This window comes from Caretta caretta, chromosome 8 (assembly GCF_965140235.1).
Source record: "Caretta caretta isolate rCarCar2 chromosome 8, rCarCar1.hap1, whole genome shotgun sequence".
Classification (NCBI taxonomy): Eukaryota; Metazoa; Chordata; order Testudines; family Cheloniidae; genus Caretta; species Caretta caretta.
In genome coordinates, this window is record NC_134213.1 from 51,873,750 (window position 1) to 51,890,279 (window position 16,530).

General features: G+C 47.6%; 1 protein-coding gene across 8 annotated transcripts in view; it reads left to right on the forward strand.

Moving 5' to 3' along the window:
• Positions 1 to 16,530, forward strand: part of RASAL2 (RAS protein activator like 2) — a 295,807-nt gene that overhangs the window by 118,576 nt on the left and 160,701 nt on the right. For 7 of the 8 annotated variants that reach the window (XM_075131485.1, XM_048860716.2, XM_048860717.2 and 4 more), the window contains exon 2: positions 8,835 to 8,962. In XM_075131485.1, coding sequence (XP_074987586.1) covers positions 8,835 to 8,962 — 128 coding nt within the window. Of the gene's footprint in view, positions 1 to 8,834; positions 8,963 to 16,530 lie in introns of those variants that run through there. The other variant, XM_075131486.1, reaches the window with a different exon arrangement.

Below are 16,530 nucleotides of genomic sequence, written 5' to 3' on the forward strand. Positions count from 1 at the left end.
TCCAGTACTGGGTCTCCCCAAATACATTCTCCTTGACTTCTGAATTACAAGACACTCTTCCTGATCCCCTCTGGTTCATCACCCTGAAGGGTGAAACCAGCTGCCCTCTGGTTATCAGTTCACTTTGGCATACACACTGCACACAGTTTGTACACGAGAGACTTGCTTGGGATAAAAATAAACAAAAGGTTTAAGTAGTAGAAAAATCTCAGATTCAAAGATGAAATAGTAAGGGGAAGCAAACCTTCGCATGTTGCACAGAAAATAAACATATCTGCAACTGCAGACTTTACACTTTTATGTTAGATAAATTCCCTTTTCTAGTAAATTACCTATTCCCTTAAAACAGATTCCCAACATGCCCCTTAGGTCTTGGATGGATCCAGCATTCCCAGACAGCCTTGAAATTGTCCCCCAGGTTCTGGGTGGTGATCAGTTCAAACCCCTTCCATTTTAAAAAGGGTTTGCAGGGTTTTTTTTCTTCAGCCACTAGAGATATTCAAAGTGGGGAAAACACCCTTCTTTCTTAGTTTCCAAAGACTGGGGTTTTCTTTTCAGTTACAAGCATATTCCCATTTCCTTTGGTGGTTCCTCATAGTTTTTTCCTGGGCTTGCACAATGGCTAGGTGCTTGAAGTCCATTTCATCTGCTTGGGGAGTCCCTCCCTGCCTTATTGCTCCACTGTGCAATTGTGAGGTGATGCTGAAATTGCACCACAATCACAATTTATATAATATACACACATTCATAACCATAACCTGCACATGTGTCTCAGAATGACTGAGTTCAGTGCATTACAAGCTGTCATAAAAGATCTTTACTTACAGTAAAATAACATTATGCAATCAATTGTTTTAACTGCTTATTTTGGAGGGTGGGAGGGTATAGGCATAGGCGGTCTGCCCCCGATAAAAGGGGCAGGGCAAAGACGGCAGGACTATTGCCCGGACTGGAAAGACCCAGGGGGTGATGGATCCCGGGTACACGGGCGTCTTCTACGCAGAGACCCCAGGTGCAGTCCCTGGTTGGGCCCTGGTGTCAGCGCCCGGGCGAAAGGGGGCTGATCACCTGCAGGGAATCTGGGAGGCCCAGGAGGGATTGTGGGAGGTGCAGGAGGCCTTCCAGGAACAGTTGGGCCATCTGGTAAAGAAACAGCAGGCCCTGGTAAACGTCCTCAGGAAGGGGTTTCAGAGGAGTGGTGGTGAAGCTCAGGAAAGGCTGACAGCCAAGGCCAGGAGGCCTGTGGCCGAGCGACAGACATGTTATGCCCGCTTAAGGTGCGGACATATCAAGAGGGATTGTCCCTACTGGGGCGGGGGCTGGGTGCCTCACCCAGGGGAGAGAGAGGGGCAAGTTCTGGGGACAGTCCGCCGGGTGAGGAAACCCGGGTGGCTGCCAACCTGTTGGGCCTGTGGGCAGGAGGGCCACATGCAGTGGACATGCCCACGGCCAAGTCGGAGGGTCCAGGTCCACCCTGGTGGAAAGGTGGGACCCAAGAAGGACCAAAGGGGAAAGAAGGCAGCAAAGAGGCGGGGAGTCTGCTGGGGCTGCCATATCCCAGAACACATTAGGGGGCACTGTCCCCTCAAAGGAGTTGAGGGTTGGATGATGGAGGTGCATGGAGGGGGCCGCACTGGGTTTGGAGAAAGCGACAGAGGCCGAGGCAGAGATGGTGAGGGCCCGGCAGGGAATTGGGACCCAGACCATCGTAGAGCCGGTCACCAATGGGGAAACCCAGACTGAATGGGGCCTGCAAGAGGCCGGGACCCAAGTGGTTGTGGGACAGACAACCAAGTGGACCCAGACCCTGCAAGGGGGGAGTCCAGGAGATTCCAACCTACAGGCACGGCTGGAGGCTGTGGAGCTGCCCCGTCGGAAGGCAGAGGCCCAGTTCCGGGAAGTGGCCCGAAGCTGGGAGGCCACCGAGAGGAAGTGTGCGAGCCTGGAGGAGTGACCCTGGAGAGCCAACTTCAGGGAGCCTGGACCAAGCGGCCCCCCCTTCCCTCAGGGATGGGGGTTTTGAGAGGGGGTGTGTGTATCGGGGTGGTCACCTGCTCTGGCCTTAAAGGGCTTAAAATAGCCCAGGAGAGGGCTATGGCTGGGAGCAAGCAGTTCCCAGGCTGGGGGAAGCAGGCTTAGCTGTGGCCACACCCCAGTCAGGGCTCAGCTGGCTCTTATAAGAGGGCAGTGGGCCAGGAGCAGGCAGAGTCTCCTCTAGCTGTGGAGGGAGACTAACCTGGCTGCTGGGGAGTGCACCAGCGTACCTGAGGTGGAGCAGGGCTGGGGGAAGGCCATAGGAGCTGGGGAGCTCCAGCCTGGAAACCCCCCAGGCTGCAGGCCTAGTGGAAGGCCAAAAAGGGTATTGGGGTTGCAGGGGGCAGCCCAAAGGTAGGCAGAGGCAGCAGGTCCAAACCCCCCTTGCCTGTGATGATTGGCTTATACACTGTAGTCCGCTGCAGTGTACGGGGGCTCAGTGGTGACTGGCTGTAGCCAAAGACTAAGGCGAGGTGGGGATAGTGGGTGGGGGTTCCCCTGGGAGGGGGAGACCCAGATCTGTGGGGGTACTACCAGGGGGCAGCACCCCAGGGAAAGGGGCACTGGTGTCTGGGAGGGACACGGGGGCCAGCAGCAAGTGAGACACCGGCCTGCAGAGGGCGCGCCGAAGACTGGAAGAGCTAATTCCCTGAGAGACCAGCAGGAGGCGCCACAGGGGTGAGTCCCACACCGTGACAGGGGGATTAAACCTTCTGTTTGGGCCCTGAACCCTGTCACCCTATAGTACCCCCCCCGTGCCATGCTGGGACATTGTTTAAGTATCTGTACTGACTTGGAGGAGTTTGCCATCTACTGATTCCCCAAATGACTTAATAGAGCACCCTGACTTTTTTCCTTGGAATACTTCCTTCTACCTCAGCCTTGCTTATCTTGAGAAATGTGATGCATCTTTTTTTATCAGGATTTGGGAATTTGAGAAACGATAAATGCAAGGGGGAGCCATGTGAACACATGATTGTATATTCTTCATTGTGCTTTTCCTAATATCCTGTCAGAGCCCATGCTCCTTAAGACTGCTCTCCTATACCCCAGAGCTTGTTCACTCATTTTTTAACTGTGCCACACCTGTCTGGACACCTGTGATTGCTTTCCTGCTTAAAGCTCTCAGATCTAGTTGTCACTAAATTTTTCAACTCTGTACTTTTCCAGTATAGTAGATCCCTGCAACTCTTCATCTGAAAGTTGTCTGGCTGCATGAGATGGTTAAATACAGTGTAACTACCTGTTCTTTAGGTATTGCTGTTTGTTTGTCACATTAGTGGCTTCTTTTAAAGCAATGCTATCTTAGTAGAAGCTTAAGCTTCTTATGTGGGGTAAGGGAGTGAAATGCAATGACATACAAACATACAATGTTTCTCCTCCTGCCCTTTCCTTCATTTATTTATTTTTATATCATTAGCTTAATCACTTTCCAGATTTGGGTTCAGTCCTATAAAGGTTCCTGTGCATCAGAGCCTAGTCTTTGTGGGACTTCATTGCAATAGCCAGGCTTGAAGTATCCGTTTCAGGTCAAAGGCAGGGTGAAGGTTCAGGTTGATGCTTATTTTAACAGAACTGCTATGTGTAAGAGTAAGGGGTGCTGACAGGCTCTCAGCTAACAGCATTTACCCAAAGCCCTTTGAGAGTCTGTCGCCATGGTAAGTATATCAAATAGCATAAAAACACTGACACCATTTAAATGAACCTGTTGTCAAAAGGTGTGTTAGTGCTCCCACTAGTTATATATAAAAAATAACCTCCCTGTGGGCCCACTTTGCTGTTAATTTAGTTATGAAGGAATTGCCAACCAGCTGTATCAGAAACATTATGGGGTGAAAACCTGGCCACATTGAAATTACTTAGAGTTTTGGCATTGATATCAGTGAGGCCAGGATTTTAACCTAAGTGCGTACTGTAAAAATGAGCTTTCTTTGACACCTCAGAGGGGGGCTGCTTTTTGCTGCTGGGATATTGGTATTTTTTTAATAACAAAAAACTTAAACCTCTTCCCCAACAAGTTGAGAACTACTTAGTAATTTAAAAAAATGTTTGCTGTTAATTTGATCAGCACTGAATCGGAAATTCTCAAATATCTCAGGGCTTTGTAAATTGTGCTTTAAAAAGGCCCCACTCCAGTTTAAGCTGCTCTCTCACCTTTTAATCTTGGATGTGTAGTAACCCGGAACCAAAGTATGCGGGTTTTTGTTGTTTAAATTCAGAACTAGGGAAGCAAAGATTTTTTTTTTAATGGGTATAATCAGGAATAATGTGTCTTTCAAAGCAAATAAGCTCCAGTGTCTGAAGTAATGTCCTGATTTTCCCTTTGGTAATCAGAGAGAGAGAGAGATGACCTTGGGTCAGGATATGTGCAGACTTCTGTCTATTTTGGGCTGACCTAATGCACATTAAGAATGCACATGGTTTTAATGCAAAATTCCTCAATCTGAGAATTTTTTTGTTAAGACAGTCAACCCCTTTTCAAAACTAAAATATCTCCTCTTATTGTTGCATAACACTACACATTTTTGCTGGCATTGTGAAGGGAGAGGAGATGCTCTCTTGTTGCTGCAACAAAAGGGCACATTGAGAACAAATGACATTGAGGCATGTGTTAACTTCTGGAAATCATTCTCTCATTATAAAATACTGAGGACTGGCTTTGGGAAATTTGCTAGACTTCTCCTGTTTAGAACACTGTTTGAGTAATATTTTTAAAATGCTGCATGCTCGTAATGGAACAATGCAGAAATGCACCCACTTACACTACAGGTACCCATCCCAAAAAACTACGAAAGCACCCTTCAGCTCTCACAAAGCATCACACCTCTTTCTGGAGGGACCAACTTGGACACTGGCTCTTTCTCTCCCTTCCTCTGCTCCCTACACTAAATCATACCCCTTTGTTTGCCCTGTCATGGTAAATCTATTGTTCACATTCATAGATGCCTTCTAGTTTGAGAATGGTAATGTACGAGTTCATCCTGCTGAATATAAAGAGGCTTTGTGGATATTTATAGACATGCTGAATGGAATTTCCAAAGCCATGGAAAAAAGAACAATGCAGTTGTAGATCTTCTGGTAGGTCAGGTGATGTGACAGGCATGCAGTGATGCACTCCTCAGTTTAGCAGGGGAGTATGTACAGAAAAAGAAGTTCTGTTTTTTTAAGCTGTTACTCAACTGATATTAGCATTTGAAGGGTCATAGGGCATGATCTTTGATCCTGTGAGTAGGCCAACTGATCTATTTTTTTGAATGCCTGATTGTAAGAATGCAGAATGGAATGGATTGCATCAGACTATAGGAGAAAAATCTCTCATCAGTGCTTGCATTTTTAGGTGCTCGGCATAACACGTTGATACTCTACATAAATCTGCAGGATTTAGAATAGGGGTCAGTTTTCCAGATGCGCCTTTCTATTCCATATTTCATATTTACTTCAGGTCCAAACACTTACAAAGCTACACAATTGTATTCTTGAATAAATTACCTTCAGGAGAGACTTTCGCCTTCCAAATGTTGTTATACTTGCTTATGTGAGCTGTCTCTTTCACAAAATGGCCCCACACTGAGAAATGAATCAGCCCCTGGCTTTGAAAATCTCCGCAGGAGAAGGTGTGCAACATTTTAGTTAGAATTTTGTAATCTAATTTTCCACAATTCTTCAAACACCAGGTGGTACTCCTATGGTTGCTAACTTGAGAGGTTGATTTTTATGTACGGAAATCCTTTTGCTCCCCATTATTCAGTACTACTTAACCTCTTGAAGTCCAAATGTAAGGTAAAGGCGTAGATGACTAACACAAGAAAACAGAGCCTCAGAGTTCATGAACCACTGTGCATATTTATGACACTGCTGGTGCACTCTCATAGGTTTGCACGGTGTTTTGAAAACACTTAAGTCCCAAATAGTCTGTAGTCTAAACTAGTAAAATACCTCACAGGCAGGCTTTTGGTACCACAGCTGTTGCAAAAGCTCTGGAGAGATCAGCCACCTCGAAAGACTCACTAAAAAATGAGTAAGTTGGATAGGGATATTGTTTGGCACATAAACCTAGACCATTCCGGGTACAGTACACAAATTAGTAACAAGAAATATCATTTTATCATGGTTCATTCTCTGTGTAATTTGCATTTAGTTTCCCATGGGTCTGCAAGACAGGTTTTCTGCTGGTTCCTATAATGTGGACTCCAAACGGTGGACTCCAAAATTGCAAAAAATCTGCTTGCCGTCACTCTCCACTGTCTTTCTGTAGGTACTGTTGTATAGTCAGAATAAAGCGATGACCGAGTTGTGTGCTGACATTCATTGCTCTTTACAGATGTACATTCCCTGTTGGCTACTGGCAGCACATTATACTAAGATGGCATCTTGTGTTGCCAGCAGTTGGTGCGGAAAGCTGTTCTGACGTAGCTAACTGACTTGACAGCATAACTGTGGCTGGCCACCTCTGCCTGTAGCTCAGTTAAGTACTATAGTTGTTAGTGCTGTGGAAGATGTTATTCTAGTCTATAAATCGTATGGGCTGAGTGTAGAAATATTGGATGCTATACTAGTGAAGCCTACGTTTAGTGGAAATTACAATGCAAAATATTTTGCAGCTCGCATTTAGCGTCTACATCAAAAATAAGAAGTCTGAGTAACATGGTTTTGGGTTTTTTTGTGATTGCTAAAATGAGCTAAATAAGCTAAAAATGAGTGAGGGTTTTTCGGTGCACACTTGGTACAACCACATCAAGTAAAATCCTTTGTTTCACAAACCTTAGTTTGTCAATGGCAAAAAAAAAAAAATCCATCTGGAGGTGTAATGTTCTATTTTTTTAGACTGAGCTGTGTACGTGCTCCTCAATATTAGGGTAGTCTGCGGTGGCCAGACCATGTTTCCCGATGATAGTGTCTCATTTAACTGAGTCTTCTAAACAGGATTTTGAAGAATGTTGAAATACACAGAAATTAATTGTGCTTCAAAATTGCTCTATACTACTGTAAATCAACCTATGTTGCAGGAGTCAGGTAGTCTACCACATAGACATGAGTTTATTGGCAGATTCAATACCAGTCATTTCATGAATCATTCCCTAAAAAATGTAGATACACACCTTCTGATGTTTTCTGAATGGTCAGTACTGTATTGTAATAGTCTTTATCTGTGCCCTAAAAACTTGGCTCAGGTTAAGAGTCAATGTTTTCAAGATGGCAGATTCTCATGAAAATTTAGAGCTACAAGATTATATTTACCTATTTGAAAACTTTATACAAATATTAACTCTTCTCACATGCGTAATTCAGAGTGTGTACAGCTTCTGATATGGACTGCATCTTTGAGGGCTAAATATTTATTTAATTCTAACACTACAGTCTTGGCTTATACTCTACTTTCCTCCCAAGACTGATTGAATGCTGCAGTGTCTGAGGATTTGCTGGCCTCTAGTGGGGAAGATACAAAAGTCTAACAACAGTAACATATTTAGTCTGTACAAATCAGTTTTAATTGTAGGTTGTTAGTGAAAGGAAAGGAGCATTAGGAATCATTTGGATCTCAGCAGAGGTAAAGCAGTGTAAAACTCAAATGTAAACTAGCAACAGAATTTAATGTTACAAAGAAGGCAACATGTCTACTTGGAACTGTGTAATGAGGTTATTTGCATGTATGTTTCCTAAATTTTGATAAATTAGGGTACCCAGGGCTGTATATTTTTCCTCAGATAGGTATGCTCATTGAGACTTGAACAGCAGTCTTGACCTTTACTACTGTTATTTCAATTGAGGGGTTCCCACAGATCTTTTAACAGTGTACCTCAATACTTACCTATATCCTCTACACCAAGTCAGTAATATCTCTGTCTAGTCACATCATTCCTGATGTGCAGCACCACCTGCTGTTCCAGACTTGGCTGCTCCTGAGTGGAGACTGCCATGCATGGTGTGTGTTTAGTGACATAGACAAACACATTTAAGTTTTGAGGAGTTTTAGTCAAGACAGTAGGTGTGATATCTTGCCCAGTCTTGGAGAAAGCTTGTTGGTGATAAGATGCATAATGCATCTGTAGTTAGTGCATATAATTGTAATGGGAAACAAAACAAGTTTTAAAAATAAATGTGCTCAGTCCACTAGACCACCTTGCCTCGCAACACTGGGACCCAGGCAGGCATGAATTCTATCTATTTCTAATTCTGCCACTGAGTCACTGTATGACTTTGGGCAAACTTGGGCAGACTTTTATATCTCTGTCTTTACCATCTTTATAATGGGGTGTGACTCTCCCCCACCTCATTTTGGAAGGGAAGCCTCTCAGTATTAGAGAAGGAACTGCTGGCAGGACATTCTAAGTGAAGAGAACTCTGTTTTGGAATCTGCATCCACTGTGGGCTGAAGTAGCCTGCATTTATTAACTTTCAAGGCAAGGCTTAAGGCCTGTGTGTTTACTCCGGCTTTTAAGGAGGGAGAGGCAATAAAGGCTGATCTTTATGAGGGACAAGGGGGTTGAGCATGGGAGCTGCTTGTTTTATTTTTGTTCCAGTTTTTTTGTGCTTAGCACAGTCACTTAGAGGTTCCTCAGGTGCTTTTGATTTGTTACAGATCTATTGTAAATAAAAATAAATGTGTTAATATTTGTACTGTGACCTATATAAAGTTTCACACAGCTGACTTGTAGGAGAGTGGACTGTTTAATATACTGAAACATGCACTCTCTTTAACTACACTTTACAGTTGTACACTGTTTCTATCTACAGAGACTCAAAAGCAGGAGAAGATGGCTAATTAAGCTCTCTAATGATTCCATTTTATTCTTTCACAGATGTGAAAGGGCCACCTACACACAGACTGTCCTGTGGCCAGTCTCCCTACACTGAAACTACAACATGGGAGAGAAAATATTGCATCCTGACGGACAGTCAGCTGGTGCTGCTCAACAGGGAGAAGGAGGTGAGACACACTGCCGATGCCGAAGGGATTTCTCCCTCTGAATGTATTTGTCAAACAGCCAGAGAGCGTTTCTCTTCCTCTCTGATTAAGGGGGTCATGGCTGCAGTTGAGTGTATAGCTCAGGGGAAGCTAAAATAGTATTAGTGGTGGTAGGAGACAGGGTATTGTCTCTGTTAATGTAATGAGAAGATGCTGTCTGCAAACTTCATACTATGTTGTCATTTTTGTTATAGTCAGCTGGGCGGAGAGGGAAGCTGAGATTATTTGCCCTTTTCTCTTGGTAAACTGGGCAAAGGATAGGTGTCACTGGCAAATGCATGAAACCAACCATACAGTTCTCAGAAGGAGCTATAGGAACCTCTTAAAAAGTGGCCTAAAATGGTTTGAAGGCCCAGGATTCCATAGATCTGGCAGTGAGATAGGGATTTCCATGTTCCACTGCTTTAAAGCTTGCATATCTGTCTCTGCACAGCCTCAAAATATCAGGCCTGAAAACATATCACTGATGCAGCCCTGGATATTGTCCATCTTGGGCTTTGATTAGTGTAAATTGTCCCGGGGTCTAGAATATTGGAAATAGTCTTTTGGGAGATGTAGCCAGTGTGGTGGTCAAAGGTACATGGAAAAACTGTTGATGCATGTGAAAAAATTCATTTACTACACGGTTCTGCAGTTTGTCACATGGGTGTGAATGGTATGTGGATTTATAACAACGCTTTAAGACACTAAAGAAAATCATGGGCATGAAGGAACTAATACTATCAGTGTACTAATCCCGGTTACACTCAGCATAAGAGAAACATACCTCATAAAATGTAAACTGGAACACACTAGGTTAAATCACAGATAACTATCTGAAGGCTGTTTTTGAACACTAATCACGTATTAATTGGGTGGGTTTTTTACAGTTACAAAGGTCAGTTTGTAGGAAGATTTTGCAAGGATATGGGTAAGATGAATCTCTTGGCTAGAAACAAAATCATGTGGGAGGGTTATATTAGTCCATAGTATCACTAGTGTATTAAGTTAAAAGTGATATTTAAATGCTTTCCTGTTCTGCTGGTTATGTGTCAGAAATTGAAGATTCTGTATGTGGGCATTGTGACGGGGCAAGGCCAGATGGCTATAGAAAAGTAGTGGGGGATAGACATATTAGCTCCAGGCTAAACAAATCCTTGGTACCAGGATAAGTGAAATGGCAGCTGCTCCAGGTCAATTAAGACACTTGAAGCCAATCAGGGGCTGGCTGAAACTAGTTAAAAGCCTCCCAGTTAGGTGGGCATGCATGTCAGGAGCTGTGGGAGGAAGTTGCACTGTTGGAGAGACTGAGTAGTACACACCATATCAGGCACAAGGAAGGAGGCCCTGAGGTAAGGGTGAAGTGGAGCTTGAGGAAGTGAGGGCTGCTGTGGGGGAATCAGCCCAGAGAATTGTATATGTCATGTTTCTAAAAGGTCAGCTACCATAGCTGATACTATTAGGGTCCCTGGGCTGGAGCCCGGAGTAGAGGGTGGGCCCAGGCTCCCCCCCATTTGCCCCCTGATTAATCACTGAGACTGGGAGACAACAGAGACTGTGCGAGGAAGGATAGCTTCTCCTCACCTCCCTCGCTGGCTTATGATGAAAATGGCTCAGTAGACTGTGACCCTTGTCTCTAGAGAGAGAAGGGTTACGTGGAGGGTCGCAGTGAGCCTCTGAGGCTAGCAAAATCCGCCAGGAAACGTGGGACCCACAGGGGCAAGAACAGAGCTTTGTCACAACTGGTATCAGGAGTGGGACTTCGTTCACAGCATGGCGGAAGAAAGAGGTCTAAAAAAAAAAGTGCACTGGGGTTTTGGATTTTGTTTGTTTTGGTTTGTTTGTTTGCTTTGTACCACAATGGAGGAGGTGGTAAGAGCTCTGGTACAATCCACAGCAGCCCAGCAGGAGGCCACCCGGGTTCAGGCAAGGGCACAACAGGAGTCTATGCAGCTATAGCAGGAAACCAATCAATTATTGATGAGCCAGGCGATCCAAGATCGTGCCTACTTGAGAGAGGTGGTGGACCAGCTGAAGATCCTCACCACCCAGGCCCAGGGGTCCAACGGGACGCGAACCCTGAGGGCCAGTGCTTGTCTGCCAAAGATGATGTCAAGAGATGACGTAGAGGTAGATCTCCTCTCATTTGAAAGGACTGCTCAGCATGAGGCGTGGCCCCAGGATTCTGGCCCCTTTTTTGTGTGGAGAGGCCCAGAAGGCCTATTTTGACTTGCCTGGCATGGATGCCACTGAGTATACCTCTCGGAAGGCAGAGATCCTAGCATGATCAGGGGTAACGGCAGCGGTAAGAGCCCAGAGGTTCCGTGAGAGGAAATACCAGGAGAACAAACCCCCGAGGTCCCAGCTATTCGACCTCATAAACCTCGCGCGGAAGTGGTTACAGCCCGAGGTGTGCAGGCTGGAGGAGATTTTGGAGACCCTGATCATAAACCATTACATGCGGGGACTGCTGCCAGATCTCCAAAAATGGGTACGCCAGAACGATCCATCCACGTACGACGAGATGATCACTCTGGTAGAAAGACAGATGACAGCCAGGGAACTGACCCCACTACCCAAGGAAGGCCCCTTTTGAAGCAAGCTCCCGACCCCAACCCTGGAAGGTTGGGCAGCCAAACCCCCGGGGAGTTCTAGGTGGAAGAAGGAGGGGGCCGAAAACCAGTGGGGACCCCAGAAGGAGGGGACTGGCCTGAGTGGGAGGCAAGGACAGAGCTTTGTCACAGCATACAGAACAGGGATAGTAAATATACCAGTTACAAACAAGGGAATCCAGCAGGAGAGTTAACCTTCACAGTGTGCTCTTGGAGGAGCCTGCCAGGAGTATCGCCTTGAGAAATTACTCATTGTTTCATCCAAATTGAGCCAAGTAGACACTGCCTGTGGTACAGGTGTGACTGCATACACAGAGCAGCTGATTTGTTTTAGACGCTATAGTCTGCAGACTCAGATTTACAATTCTGGTTTTTTTTAAAGTAATTTTAACTACTCTGAATGGAGAAGGGAAAGTCCTACTGCCTGTCTGTGAGGTATTTTACTAGTTTAGACTACAGACTATTTGGGATTTAAGTGTTTTCAAAATAGAAAGCCATTTTAATCTAGCCTCTGAATCTATACACATGAGGGCGCGTTTCTCTGCATTTATAAAAGCACAAGTAGTTTTACAAGAAATTCTCTTGTGCAATCTTAAGGTGAAGAAACAAAGAGCTGATAAAACAGACTAATACAAAACAGCATTAGCAGAAGGTGGTTTTATATTTTGAATGCTTTTTGCAATAGGTTAATCTCGGTTGTGTTTATAGAGGAAGGAAAGAGAGGAATCCACTTGGTGAATTTTAATTGGCAGGTTATTTCTGCCAAAGTAAAAGGTCTAGAGATGGGAGTGAACTAAAATGAAAAAGGAGAAGTTGGGAGACAAGTTTGGGTGGAGCATGTGGGATGGAGGAGGAGATTAGAGAAAACACTGTAAGTGGGACCAGAACTGTGTAGAGCCCTGACAGTATAGGTGAGTAGCTTGAACTTGATACAGAAGGAAAGTGGAGGCTAGTGAAGGGAATGATGAAGTGGGAAAACATGGTCAGAGCAGCATGTGGGGAAGATGATCTGGGAGGCATCTTTTTGCCTAGGTCAGAGGGGATGAGGCAAGTAAGCAGTGGGAAGTTGGGGAGGGAGGGGGAGAGAGAGAGAGGTTACGGTAGTGAAGATGAATGGTGGTGAACGTTTTCAGCATCTATTTTTTTTCCTGTTAATCTACTTGGATTTTGATCCACTAAATCAGGGGCGGGCAAATTTTTTAGACTGAGGGCCACATTGAGTTTCGGAAAGTATGGAGGGCCAGTTAGGGGAGGCCGTGCCTCCCCAAACAGCCAGGCATGGCCTGGCCCCCGCCCCCTATCCCACCCTGCTTCTCACCCCCTGATGCCCCCCCAGACTCCTGCCCCATCCAGCCCCCCCGATCCCTGTCCCGTGACTGTCCCCAGAACCCCCACCCCTGATTGCCCCCTAACCCCATCCAACCTCTCCTCTCATTCCTGACTGCCCCCCCGGGACCCCTGCCCCATCCAACCACCCATTCTCCCTGACCGCCCCTGGAACCCCTGCCCCTGACTGCCTCCCCGCTGCCCCATCCAACCCCCCCACCCCCTTCCTGACTGCCCTTCTGGGACCCCTGCCCCATCCAACTACCCCTTCTCCCTGTCCCTTGACTGCCCCTGGAACCCCTGCCCCTGACTGCTCCCTGCCGCCCCATCCTACCCCTCCTCTCCTTCCTGACTGCCCCCCCAGGACTGCTGCCCCTGTTCCCCGCCCTCTGACTGCCCCATCCACATCCCCACCCCCTGACCATCCCCCCGAACACACCTGCCCTCTGTCCCACACACACACACACACACACACACACACACACACACACACCCGCTCCCTGCCCCCTTACCGCACTGCCTGGAGCATCAGTGGCTGGCGGTGTTACAGCCACGCCACCCAGCTGGAGCCAGCCACACCACCGCGCAGCACAGAGCACTGGGTCAGGCCAGGCTCTGCAGTTGTGCTGCCCCAGGAGCTCACAGCCCCGCCGCCCAGAGCATTGCGTTGGCAGCACAGTGAGCTGAGGCTGTGGGGGAGGGGGAACAGCAGGGGAAGGACCAGGAGCTAGCTTCCCGGGCCAGTAGCTCAGGGGCGGGGCAGGAGGGTCCTGTGGGCCAGATATGGCCAGATGTGGCCCGCGGGCCGTAGTTTGCCCCACCTCTGCACTAAAGTAAGAGACTTTAGTTTGGGTTAAATTGGAAAGGCGCATACTAGTACCCTTCACTGAACGTAACGTTTTATATCCAGAAGAGAGGAAACCAGGGCATGCAGAATACAATTAGGAAAGTAAAATAAATCTTAACTGTTTCACCTGTCGCACTGGACTAACTTGTGCTCCATTTCAACACAGGGAGTGTTCTGAATGAAATGTGTAGACCTATTTCAGTATGCTTGGGGAAATGAATAGAAACATGTAATAAGACATTGGAAAAACTGCTTACAAGTATTATATTTTTCCAGAAACACTACACAAGTACATACATTGATTTGACTGAACAGAGACTATGCCAAGAATTCACTGTGTGCATGTTTTTCACATTGCAGTTGGGTCCAATGTATCTGCAGTTACTTAGACAAAAATAAATTATGACCGCATCACCTTGGTGGAGTGTAGGCTAACAATAAAAACTTAACACTTTGTCAACTTTTATGGAATTAAAATTGACAAGGAAGAATAGGAGCCACCACTAAGGAAAAGAAGAGATTGAAACTCAGAAAGCAAGTAGAAAGAGAATAAGCCTAAGGGGGAGGGGACACAAGCCCAAGGGGTCCTCCATGAAGTGAGGAGTCACTAGCTTGTGAGAAGTGGACATACTGTAAGATTTCAGAGGCACTTTTATGGTATGATAATGCCTTGCAGCATCTTTCAAGACCAGTAGAACAGGTCTTAAAAAGTTAAGGTTTTTTTCCACAATGGAAACGTATACTAGATCTGATTTCCACTCTGATGTTTGGGGAGAATGTGGATCTTTCCATCATCTCAGTAAAACTTTTGTGTAACGTAAGAGCTGTAAGAGCATGCTTATAAGATACCATAGTATATGGCTATTCTCATAAAGGCCAAAGAAGCAGAGTTTAATTTAAGGGGTAATGGAATAGTTTAGTGCTTCTGAGGAGTGATTGCAGATGGATAATCACACAGGACTCCCATGAGGGAGGACACAAACATGGGATCATGTGACAAGTAAGTGGCTGTCACTCCAGCAGGGTTGCAGTTCTTCTGAGGTTCGCTGTCTGTAATTTGGCTGCTGTCTTGGTAGAATAGGGGTGGGCAAACTTTTTGGCCTCAGGGCCACATCGGGTTTCCGAAATTGTGTGGAGGACCCGTTAGGGGAGGCTATGCCTCCCCAAACAGCCAGGCATGGCCCACCGTCGCCCCCCCCAGGAATCCTGCCCTATCCAACCCCCCCTGTTCCCTGATGGGGGGCCCCCCCCGGGACCCCTGCCCCATCTACCCCTCCCTGTCCCCGACCACTCCCCGCCGCCCCATCCAACCCCTCCTCTCATTCCTGACTGCCCCCTCTCCCCCTGGGGACCCCTGCCCTATCCAACCACCCCTTCTCCCTGACTGCCCACCGCTGCCCCCATTCAACCCCCTTGTTCCCCGCCCTTTGACCGCCCTGCCCCCTATCCGCATCCCCAGCCCCTCGAACTCTCTTGCCCTTTATCCAACCCTCCCTGCCCCCTTACTGCATTGTCTGGAGCACCGGTGGCTGAAGGCACTACAGCTGCGCCGCCCAGAGCAGCTGTGACGCCTGGCTGGAGCCAGCCACGCCACCACACAGCACCAGGTCAGGCCGGGCTCTGCGGCTCCACTGCCTGGCAAGAGCTCACCGCCCTGCTGCCTAGAGCATTGCGCCGGTGGTGCAGTGGGCTGAGGCTGTGGGAGAGGGAGAAGAGCAGGGGAGGGACCTGGGGCTAGCTTCCCAGGCCAGGAGCTCAGGGGCCGGGCAGGACGGTCCCGCAGGATGGTTGTGGTCTGCGGGCTGTAGTTTGCCCACCTCTGTGATAGAATCTGTTTAGTTTTGGTTTACAAGTAGACTGGGCAAGGATGAAGAGCATTTTACATTTCACAAGATTCTTTCTGAAGCTTCTGCCTTCAAATTCCAGGTTCTTTGTCTGCCTTTTTCAAGGACAAAGGGGGATAATGACCAGAGGCAAGTTGTAACTTTGGCAGGGGACACAATTTAAAGTTATGGGCGGCACCTGACTGCCCTATATGTCGCCTCTGCTGCCCACCCCATTGTCCCTTTGCATGCTCCCCATCTCTTGGTTTCCTCCCACTTTGCCCCTTAGCCCCAGAGGCCCGCTGCTCCTCCTTAACACCCTCCGGCGGGGCACGTCCAGCTCCCAGTGCTGTGCAGAGAATCGGCCCTGGCGGGAGCGCTCTACATACCTGCAGCCAGGCTGGTGGGCTCCTTGCTCCCCTGCTGCCTCTGGTCTGGTGCCCTGGAAAAGTCCAAGACCCTCCTGCACAGAACACTACCCAGGAGAGCCAAGCCCTGTGTTTGCCAAAGCCACCTGGAGTCCTGCACAGCACTGGCACGGGGGAACCTCTCTGTCCCTCAGATAAGTGCTGGGGTGGGGTGGGAGTGATTTCCAGCCCATTCCTGCCCCAAACTCACAGGCTCTGCAGTGGCCTCCCAGGCAGGGGCTTAGAGCCATCTTTGTCCCTCCGCCACCCTGCTCGGCCCAGGCCCTGGCCCCCAGAAGAACACCCTATGACCAAATCTGCTCCATCCCCTAGAGTTAATCTACAGTTAGTATGCAAGTGCCTTTGTGCCCAAGGCAGCAGCCATGCATGGTGCTGTTCCTCCTCCAGGGGGCATCCTCCCCTGCTGAGCCACCTCTGGACAGGCTCCATGGCTGCTGAAGCCCCTGCACAGCCCAGCACCTGCCACTTGTTCAGGGAAGGTGGGGATGGATCTGCTGGTTCCCCCGCAGCCCAA